This window comes from Epinephelus moara, chromosome 13 (assembly GCF_006386435.1).
Source record: "Epinephelus moara isolate mb chromosome 13, YSFRI_EMoa_1.0, whole genome shotgun sequence".
Taxonomy (NCBI): domain Eukaryota; kingdom Metazoa; phylum Chordata; class Actinopteri; order Perciformes; family Serranidae; genus Epinephelus; species Epinephelus moara.
In genome coordinates, this window is record NC_065518.1 from 2,697,885 (window position 1) to 2,709,279 (window position 11,395).

Consider the following 11,395-nt stretch of genomic DNA (forward strand, 5'->3'; position numbering starts at 1 on the left):
AATTGATGTAATATTGCTTCATTGGCATCCTCCCATGACCCTCTACCACTGTGCCAAATTTCACATGGATTGACCAAGTCAGTGAGGAGAAAAACGTGGAACACACACACACACACAGTTTTCCTCATTATATAGTAAGATAAGATTAGTTGGCTCCAACTTTCTGTTATCTATTAGTCCGACTGGCTTCAGTGGATCAATTCAGATTCAAGAATTATTATTTTCAAAACTAATTATTTATTAATTTATTTTTCATTTATTAATGTAAAATGTGTGTGTGGGTTTTTGTTTTTAATTGTCGAGACAGTGGAGATCTGTGAGCAGTCCACTCAAAGGTGTGTTCCAGCTACCAGGTCTTGTTGAAAACCATTTGTTCCCCGTTGAATCCCGCTCTTTCCTTCACGTAGATCATCAGGAGGTGGAGCTCAGTTTGAACAGTTATTTTCATTATTATTTTTTGTTTATTTGCTCTATTAACCTTTTGAAACTTGGAGCGACATCACTTTTCTTGTGCAGCTTTTAGACACCTTCAGCAAGTATTTAAATGGTTGAATCCTGAGCTATGGGAGCGATTCCTCTCAAAAACATGGGGGAAAAAAGGCAATGTGCAACTTGATAAGAAGTGTCCAACAAATTGCAAAAAAATAGTAGATTCAGAAAATTATATTTAAAAAAGCTAGGGAAAACTATAGTAATAAATATTATTATTAAGTTACAGGTTTATTTTATTTTTTAAATCATTTTTAAACACTTTTTCTAGGTAATTTCCTTGTGTGTTTGTTTTGACCTTTTTTCTTTTTATTTACTTATTACTTTGTTGTTAATTTTTTTACTAATTTCTTGCAATTTTTGGGGTCATTTCTGCCTTTGTTGCCCATTGTTTTCTTTCCGTGTTTTTGAAAGAAATCACAACAATTTGCTCGGGGCAGTTAACCAAGGGGTTAACCGACTAATTGTTTGGTTCCCAAAAATAAATTTTGTTTAACCTCAACATCATTTCTAATACATTACAATTATTAACATTATTACTGATACTAGGGATGCATGATATTGGACTTTTTGCTGGTACCTGATATGCAGATGTATAACAACTTATTTGGCCGATACCAATATATCCGCTTTTTTTTTTCCTTACCTAATTTCAGTGATCATCAGGTCTCTTCTGTAGTGGAATAAACATCATATCATACATACATACTCTTATTGTGACGGCCGACCAGCAGATGGAGACATGAAATACAATTCCTCAACGTATGTAAAATTCATTCATAGTGCAAAATAAGAAAAAGCATGTTGGCTGATTCTAATAGTTTATTACAAGCCAATATTGGGCGATACTGATGACATGTTGATATTATCATACATCCCTAACAAGTACATCAACATTATTCAAAGGAAAAGTTAGTGACACTGGAGCCATGAAATGTTTTTACAAGAAAAATGAATTCAACCATCAAATAGTTCACATTAATTTTCTGTCAATCCCCTAATTTGATAATGGACTAATGTTTTCAGCTGGACTGTATAAACCAGTCCGTTTGTTTTGGAGAGGAGGAGACCTCTGTGGATAATTCGGCTCCCGCTGACAACCCAGCTGAGAAATGCCAAACCCTGCTAACGTGGAATTAAAACGTTCTAATCCGTGTGTCTGTATTTCATTACTCTCCACACACGTCCAGCAGCTGTTGGCAGTTAAAGAAGAGGTTCCCCCTGAGCAGCAGAAGTGGAGCTCCAGTCTGGCGCAGGAGGACCCAGAGTCCCCAAACATTAATGAGGAACAGGAGGAACTCAAGTTCACATTCACTCCTGTCTCTGTGAAGAGTGAAGACAAGGATGAAGAGAAAGCTCAGTCCTCACAGCTTCAACAAAGACAAACTGACCAGGTGGAGACAGAAGCTGATGGTAACAACTGTGAAGGACTGGAGCCTCTTCTGAGACTGAAGACAGTGATGACTGGGAGGAAACCAGGGAACCTCCATCAGGTTTAAACTCTGTGAAAAACACTGAAGTACCTGTCAGTGATATGGAATGTAAATCTGGAAAAACTTCATTTAGCTCATCTGAATGTGCTGGAAGCTTTGACCACAGGGGACACCTGCAGAAAGACACTGGAGACCACACAGGGGAGAAACCCTTCAGTTGCACTGTCTGTGGTAAAACATTCGCAAAATGTTCAAAAGTGACCAAACACTCAAGAGTTCATACAAAAAGAAAAAATTTCAGCTGCTCAGTTTGTAAAAAAAGTTTCGTGAATTTAGTGAAACACATGAGCCAACACTTGGTTGTCCACACAGGAGAGAAACCATTCAGTTGTTCACTTTGTGGTAAAACATTCACACAAACGCAAACCTTGAGCCAACACTTGGTTGTCCACATAGGAAGGAAATCATCTTCTTTCAGTGCGATCAAGTCAAAAAACACGTGTGTTGTTGAGAGCAGCAGTAATAAGCGAAGCTGCAGAGATGCATGTTGAGCCTTGGTTCAACACTGATCAACTAAATACTGTCAGACCTGAGGCTGATACAGACTCCAAAATAAGGTTTTCCACTAAATTCTGTATGATTTGTGTCTACGTTATGTTGTCATTTTTGCTGGGCACTGTGCTTTTTGTCTTATTTCAAGTATTCATTAATTAAACTGGTTTTAAATTGTCTAAAAAATATTTAACCTTATTATTATTCAACAGTGATTTCTCCCGTTTCCACTCATTACTTCTTTGTTTTTGTTTTTCTGTAGGAACTGGCGGTTTTGTGCTGTAACTGAAGTATGATTATAACTCATAAAAGGAGTGTGGTCAGTTGTTCCTGCTTCTTGTTTTGATGTGCCAAAATTTTATTTTCGGATGTGGATATTTAACTGTGTTTACAGATTTTTCTCTTTGTTAAATGTATTAATACTAGGACACCCTTTGTAACAACTGTAATCTGTTCAAATTCTTTTCTATGACTGCCTAAAAACTAGGGATGTTTCCGGCGACTAATTTACCTGTTGAGCCACTGTGCCACCTGACTGGATCAGTTCATTTAAAGTATGTATTAATTAGACATTAAATTAAATGTGCGTTTTATATTGAGGTATATTACTTTATGTCAGATCTTAATATTCAATTTTGTTTCCACCAGTATAGATCTACTACATGTTGTCATTCCTGGTAATAAATATTTATCAGATATTAAGAAAACACTTTCCCTTCCTCTGACAAATGGCACATTTTTCCTATTTTTACATCAGGACAAAAGACAGACAAGACAATGATATGATAAAAGACAAGGGAAATTATCGTGATTGTTAAACACATTTTCTTTATTGATCTTTCACAACAATCTGAACAGTACAATATCGACTCTGCATGTGTCTCTTCATATTTCCCTTCCGTAGAAATCTTTTCCCACACACATCACAGCCAAACGGTTTCTCTCCTGTGTGGGTTCTCATGTGTCTTGTCAAACCTCCCTGCTGGTTAAATCTACTCCCACACACGTCACATTCAAACGGTTTCTCTCCTGTGTGGGTTCTCACGTGTGAGTGCCAGTGATGCTGTATTCCAAATCTTTTCTTACAAAACTTACATTCGAATGGTTTCTCTCCTGTGTGGATCCTCATGTGCGTCCTCAGGTTTCCCTGCTGGTTAAATCTTTTCCCACAAACATCACAACCAAATGGTTTCTCTCCTGTGTGAACTCTCATGTGTGCCTTCAGATTTCCCTGTTGTCTAAATGTTTTCCCACAAACATCACAACCAAACAGTTTCTCTTCTGCGTCGTCGCTCACCTGTGCATCTACGTTTTCCTTCACTCTAAAACATTTCTTACTGACCGAACATCTGGAGGACCTTTTTCCAAAATGAGCTTTCATGTGTCTCTGAACAAACCCCCTGTAGTTTAACTTTTTACTATACTGAAAGACGCTCAAGGATTTTTGGCCAGCATCACATCCCTCAACATTTACGGCAGACTCAGCTGTCCTGGTCTCCTTCCAAACACTGACACCGTCTTCAGTCTCAGACCCAGAATCTGACATGGGTTCCTGCCAATCAATGTCACTGTCTTCAGTCTCAGAAGAGTCTGAAGCCTTCTCATCATCAGTATTTGGTTGTGAATGACCATGTGGATCAAAGTTCCTGGCTGATTCTGATCCTCCACAGTCCTCTCCATCAGTTTCTGTTTTTATCTGCGTAGCTGAGCTGCTGGTTNCCTTTTTCCAAAATGAGATTTCATGTGTCTCTGCAGAAACCCTCTGTGGTAACATCGTTTAGTACAGTCAAAGAAGCTGAAGGATTTTTTGCCAGTGTCACATCCGTCATCACTCACAGGGGCTTCTTTATATTTCAGAACATTTACAGCAGACTCAGCTGTCCTGGTCTCCTTCCAACCACTGACACTGTCTTCAGTCTCAGACCCAGAATCTGACATGGGTTCCTGCCAATCAATGTCACTGTCTTCAGTCTCAGAAGAGTCTGAAGCCTTCTCATCATCAGTATTTGGTTGTGAATGACCATGTGGATCAAAGTTCCTGGCTGATTCTGATCCTCCACAGTCCTCTCCATCAGTTTCTGTTTTTATCTGCGTAGCTGAGCTGCTGGTTGGAGGCTCTGTCTCTCTGCTGTCCTCCGTTTGGCTCTGATGAAGCAGTGAGGACTGAGGTTTCTCTTCATCATCTTCACTCTTCACAGCAACAGAAGTGAACGTGGTGATATCAGCCTCCTCCAGCCCACTGAGCTGCTCTCCCTCTGGACTGCTCCACACTTCCTCCTGCTCCTCTTTAATGTGGAGGGGCTCTGGGTCCTCCTGCTCCTCTTTTATGTGGAGGGGCACTGGGTCCTCCTGCTCCTCTTTTATTTGGAGGGGCCCTGGGTCCTCCTGGTCCAGGCTGGGGCTCCACTCAGGGGGAACATCTTGAATCACCAACAGCTGCTGGACATCTGCAGGGAGCACATTATGGACAACTGTGACTTCACATATTTCTGCTATCATTACTTGATGTTGGTGAGATCAGTGATGATCCTCAGCAGTGTTAGTTTCATCTAGAAATATAGAACATTTTAAGTATTAAAGTCTTTAAAAAGAACTGTGGATATTTACTTCTGAACAGGACCGTAAGGAGGAGGCTGTCGTTCGCAAGAGGGGTTAGTGTGGGGACCTAGTCAGCGACTGATAAGGCTAGAAGGCAAGGTGCTTGCCTGTGACGGTAGGGTGCAGAGGCTCTGCAGGGGATTCCCTCTGTAGGGCTTACTCTGCACTCTGCATCATGGGAGAGACAAGGGGCGAGTGCAGCTAGGGCACAAGCTGAGGCCTGATCAACCCAAGCGAAGAGTGTCTGATGATCGAGAGACCCTAAACACCCGATGACCTCAGGGTTCATCACTGAAGATGTACTCGTGTTTAGCATCATAAGATGTTTCACTACGACGCCTCCCACACTGCAGCTCTGATAGTTCATTTACAAAAATCTGACATGCGGTTTGATGCTGCACAAACATGCCGTGTGCAAAGAGCACAGAGGAGGAGAGGAGGAGCGCTGAGCTGCAGCCGCTACATGTGTCTGATCTTGTAATATCTAGAAATTGTCCTCAGATGTGTCGTTGCTTCTGCTCTGTACATCCAGAACCATTTAAACCTCACAGCAGACGGTCCCTCATTTACACGCAGTAAAACTGTTGATTTAGCCGGGATAACATTAAAGAAAAGTTGTTCTACAGGAGAATAAAGACTGAAAGCAACATTGAATGCCTGAGAGTCTTACTGTATTATACTTTTATTTTGAACTGTCACGTACCACCAGAATATTGTGTTTTCCTTGACATAAATTGAGACATTTCCACCATAAACTGATGCAGAAAATATCACCAGAATGCAGAAAATGAAGTGTTCGATGCTCATAATGTACTGCCTTCAGGGCTTTCTGTCAGAAATTGTTTCATTTTAACCCAAACCCTGAAGACAAATTTCTCCCTGCAGCCATAAAACAAGATCATTTAAGGAACTGCCAAAGTTCACAGACAAAACAGTTGTTTCTGCTAGTTACCTATAATTAGCTAAGGCATGTTTACGTTGCATAAATTAGCCTAGCAGCTAGCAGACTTTTCCTCTACTCATAACTTAACTAATCACATGTATTATTTATACTTTTTCTTACTCACTGGTGGTTTAAGTCACTGCATCTCCTGACAGAACAGAGCAGCCTGCATGCATGTTTTTCAGCTGAACATGGCTGAAACAGAGCAACTGATGTTGCTAAAGCAAGAAGTTATCGGAGTGAGATGCCCGGCCGGCAGGTGCGTCATGTTTCCTGACTATTTTACCTCGTATCAGCATTGTTGACATACGGCATGTGCTCCGTCTGTTCACCTGTATTTTCTATTAAATCAAAAATATTTCCAAACTCCTGATATAATTCTTGAGTAAGTAACGTTATCCTCATCGTCTTCTTCTTCTCCGCTTGTCATCATCTGCCTGACTCTGTCTGACGGTGACACAGATTTTCAAAATAAAGGTGTATCCTACAGGTGATGAAATGAATCAATGTTCTCACTCTGTAGTGATGATACTGGATCGTTACAACGAATGCATCAATAGATATTTAGTTATTTCACCAACACTAATCCCCAAATTCCACCAGATGCGTGCTGGTTGCGTCTGTGCTCCGGAATGGCAGCAGAGCCGGTCCGTTTCAATTCTAGTCAATGTGTGTGTTTCCACCGGCTGCAGCTGTGCTACGTTCCAGCTCCGTCACAGCTGCGGCGCTCCGGAGCGCTCCGCAACAGATACGCAGGACTTCTATTTTTGATGGACGCCGGAGCACAACGCAACAATTCAGCACAGAGCAGATCGTGCGGGGCAGGAAGTCGTGCACAGAAACAAAATAAACATCCGGTTAATTTTCAAAATAAAATACACAGTGTTCACGGCGGATCATATTTCCCTGCACTACACCTTGAGAACGTCATAATGGGCGGAGGCAGGCCTGAAGTCAACAGGTCAGAGGTTTCCAGACGTCATTTCACCCCGTTGACACCATGGACGAGGAGATGTTAATCATGGAGGTGCACCCAGATGTCTCCCTACTACTCCTCTGGTTTTATAGTTCTGTTTATAGAAACGACATCTTGTTATATCGCACCATTATGCTCCGCACAGCAAACGCAGCCGGTGGGTGTTGAGGCAAAGCACGCAGTGGATAACCAGCGCAGCCGTTCCGCAACGGACACGCATCCAGTGGAATTCCAGCGTAAGAGTTACAGGTTAAGCTAACACTCTACAGTGAAGGCAAACAGGTGTGTGTCTCTTACCTGAATCTGTCCCGACAGGTCTCTGGACCAGTCCTGATGTGGCTGCTGCAGGTGTGGGGGGCACCACATCCAGCCTTCTGGGCTCTTCATCTGTTTGAAGGTTCCTCCACTGAGGCATCCCCTCTTCACCTGTGATCCTCCTCTTCACAATCCTTGTTTGCCACTCAGAGAGGTGTCCGGAGGCTTTATCAGATTTCAGGGTGTAGACGCTGTAGATTTTGCCGTTTCTCTTGTAAAGCCGTCCAAAACTGTAATTACACAGATTCAACCTGTCAGTTATTTATTACAACAACAACCCTGAGTGCACATGGGAATGAATACTTACTTGAATCATTACAAAACACAGACTGTAAAAACTAGACTAGACTGTGTCGTGAAAATCTCAGCTGCCCCTGTTACACGTCTGTCTGAGACTCTATTGAGTTATTGAGACGATTGTTGATCCCAACTCAAAACATATTTTGCTGTTATTAGTAGTGTAACAGTCATTTAGTACTGAACTATTATAGGGTAAGGTTTTACTTAATAGGTGAATTTGTTTAAGTGTAATTTATTAATTCTTATATATATTAAGTACACTTTAAACTGTTAAGATATAATACATTGTTCAATTGCAAGTTCAAATTTGACTTTGCATTTAAAAATGTTGTCGGCTGTTGTTTTGTGCTTTTTATTTTTTAAGTGTCAGTTCAGGCAGAAGACTTGCCTTTCTGTCCCACTGGAAGATCCAGAGCTCGACACTGCTGGAGCTGTGACCTGTGAAGGTTTTCTCTTCATGGTCGTCGGTGCTGCGATGCTTCTCGCGTGGCTGGAGGAACAACAGCAAGATAAGAAAATGAGTGCTACATGACACAGTCACAAACACATGTAGAACAAGTCAAATTTAATACAAAAAAAGGCTTAATCAGGAGATGTCAATGGGTCCTTTTCATTTTGGATGAACAACGTGCTAAAATCAGTTTTTTTTAAATCTACTGAAATAGATTCTAAACACAAAGTACAACCTGTATCCATTAATGGAAGCTGTTAGTAACCAACACAACATTTGTTTGTACACAGCAGACAAACAATGAAAACAGCTAAAGCTGACATGAGCTCCAAAGCATCTTGTCTACACTTCACTGGCAGCAACATGCAGCAGCTGAGGGCTGATCTCAGTGACGTCACCGGCTCTTTTGGGGCCAAATAACAGATAAATTCATCTTGTGATCATAAATGTAAAATCAAAATCCTGGAAATGTTCACACTTTGATATTTTAAACATGGATTCGGGGTGAAATGGTTCTATTAAAAAACAAAATGTATTTAAAGGTTGCTAGGCTCATATTTTGCAGCAATATCTTTATTAATTTTCAAATATCTTATCAGAAGCAACTGTTATCTCATCCAGAAGAATGTTGCAAACAACGGGGGCTATTAAAGATAACAAAATGCAAACAACAAAAATAAAAACAATAAATTATACGTAATAAAATAAAACAAAACAAAGTGATAGAAAAGGGAGGTTTCTCTGTTTTCCACAGAGGGTTCCAATGCTGTTATATTCACATCATGTTTTCATTGTTATTGTTTGTACCTTGTATCAAACACAAAGACATAGTTCACATGGGACATACCACTACAATCAGGTCAGGTTCAAGCAACTGCAGAGGACGACTACATTCACATCTTGTCGCCACATCCATCACAATATTAAACCAACACTCTCATATATTGTGGAAAAGGACCCCAGATGATTTCAAAGAGTGACTGATTCTCTTTCATGATGTATGTAATCTTTTCCAGAGGTAGAGTTATGGATAACTTTGGTTTATCGGTCTTTTTCCGATATAGTGAGATAACTCTTTTTGCGAGCAGTAAATAAAGATTTAAGTCAGCAATATCTGTAAACCTAGATTGAAAATCTTTGGGTCCAGTGTCCTGCCAGAACCCTCTTGTTTTCCTGCTCATTCTTTCTTCTTCTTCTTCTTCCGAGGAAATCATACTTCCCATGCGCCAAAAATCCCCAAACTTTGCACAAAGGTCCAGTCCTATGCCAGATTTGCTCAGCTGCAAACACAAGTTCAAAACGTTGACACAACAAATCGACCATATGTGCTACAACTTCACAACTTTCATCAAACTGTAGCCCCAATACTGAAGAAACTTTTGTACATTTAAACCTATTAAAAATTACGAAGTTCATCACTCTGTTTTTTTCAAAAACTGTAAAACTTCTTAAACCTATCTCCTCCCACAATTTTTGCTCAATTGACAGCAACCTTGCTACAGAGCATCTTCAGACTGTCCTACAAAAACTGTCCTCACAGATTTTTGATTTATCAAAAATTGAGCCTACAGTGCATCGAGATGTTTGACTGTAAACGGTACTGTAAACATATACTTGCAAATTCTTGCTAAATAAGTTTTCAATGTTCATGAAAAAAAATAACAAAATTTTGGAGTCACCGTAGATGATGTTTGGCAAATATCAGAATTTTATATCAAAAACTGAATTTTTGACAGCATTGCTGTCAATGGGAAGAATCTTTACACATCAGTTTTTCACTTATGGAGTAAATCAGTCATTGTTAAAAAAAAACAAACTAACAACATCTCCGTGCTGTCTAGATGCAAGATGTGTATTTTCAGATTTTTGTCTTGATAACTGAATTTATGATGGCAGTTTGAAAACTGCCTTGACAGCTGCTGTCACACTGGTGGCTGGCTTAGTCAATTTGTGAAGCCACAGATGAGTTGTCTCTTGCTAATTAGCTCAGTCAGAGAGAAGATGCTCTTTGGAGTCAGAGGTTGTGAGTTCAAGCATCAACTGATGCAATATGTACATTATAATGGCAACTTCCTTGTTGTCTTCTTATTCTGCCTGTTGTTGCTCAGAATTGCCTAAAATTGCCCAGCCCTGACCATTGCTGTTGCCATTTTTTTTGTTTTTTCATTTGACAACAAAAAATAAATGGACCATGTTGTTTCATTTTTGGTTTAAAATGAAAGAAATGAAAAAAAAAACAACAAAAAAAACTACAAGACTTCTGTTTTTCATCTTAACAGGAAAAAGGGAATTGCCATAAACCAAAAACAGTCTGCTGTGGACTGTGGGAAAAAAAAAAAAAGTTAAAAAAAAAATGGCTCTGTTGTTGTTGTTGTTAAATTTTCGTTTGGTTTGTTTGTAAATTATAAATGATTTATATTCTGACTCAAGAGATCCCTTTCTCCTGTCTACACCTAATACACAGGTCTGGGATAGCGTTATTATATATATATTTTCTGGTGTCACACACGTCCTCATCAACCAGTTATGTTGCAGCAATCAGAGTCGACAGTTTGTGTTTGTTGCTCCCAGTCCTCTGAGGGGAAATCCTCTGTCAGGTCTTTTCTCCACGCATTTCATTTTAATATGTTAGACTCAGAGGATCCTTCAACTAAATCGTTTATAATCTGGAGATTTAACCCTTTACAACACAAACCTTTGTGCTAAATTAATTTACCTTTCCAACAGAAAACAAGCAACGTCAGCGTCACTTTGAAAACATTTTTCCCTCATCAGAGATTTCCATTTAGGAAAGGCCACACCGATGTTTACCCTCGTTTTCTGCAGCCGAATGACCCGATTCCGTTTTTCTTCTTTGTGTTTCCGCTTCCGTGACGGTGACAGTTCCCGCTCCTTCGCTTTCTCTTCTGCTAAATGATAATTATGATCCTCCATTTGTCAAAATCTGGGCTGTCAAAGCGGTTAGCCATTAGCAGCACCGCAGCAGCCAAGTACTTCCGGTTATTTCTTCTTCTTTGCCTGCTTCTTCTTCTTCTTCGTTGGTGTTTTAATGGCGGCTGGTCCAAATGTTGCATTTCCGCCATCTACTGGATGGAAAGATAAAACTCATCTCTGAAATCTGATCCAACTCTGAAAATGAAAAGGTCATTCCCACCCGGGTCTCCACAGACACTAGAGGAACCAGCTTCAACAGTCTCCGCTCTGAAAACCTCTTTTAACTTTAGAAACGTAGATGCGTCACGAGCCTCTAAATCGTACGTTAACGCCGCCGCCATTTTGGAGATGACAGAACTTGCCTGGAAATAAATAGTGAACAGAAGAGCCGCGATTTTTCAGAA

The 11,395-nt window shown here is 40.2% G+C and overlaps 1 protein-coding gene across 1 annotated transcript; it reads right to left on the bottom strand.

The window, feature by feature from the left end:
- Positions 1-4,166: 4,166 nt before the first annotated feature.
- LOC126400212 (uncharacterized) lies at positions 4,167-11,098 on the bottom strand. The gene is made up of 4 exons (XM_050060775.1): positions 10,774-11,098; positions 7,995-8,096; positions 7,289-7,536; positions 4,167-4,921 (listed from the first exon to the last, which is right to left on the bottom strand). The coding sequence occupies exons 1-4, from the start codon at positions 10,989-10,991 to the stop codon at positions 4,167-4,169; spliced, it is 1,323 nt and encodes a 440-aa protein (XP_049916732.1). The 5' UTR covers positions 10,992-11,098.
- Positions 11,099-11,395: the final 297 nt, after the last annotated feature.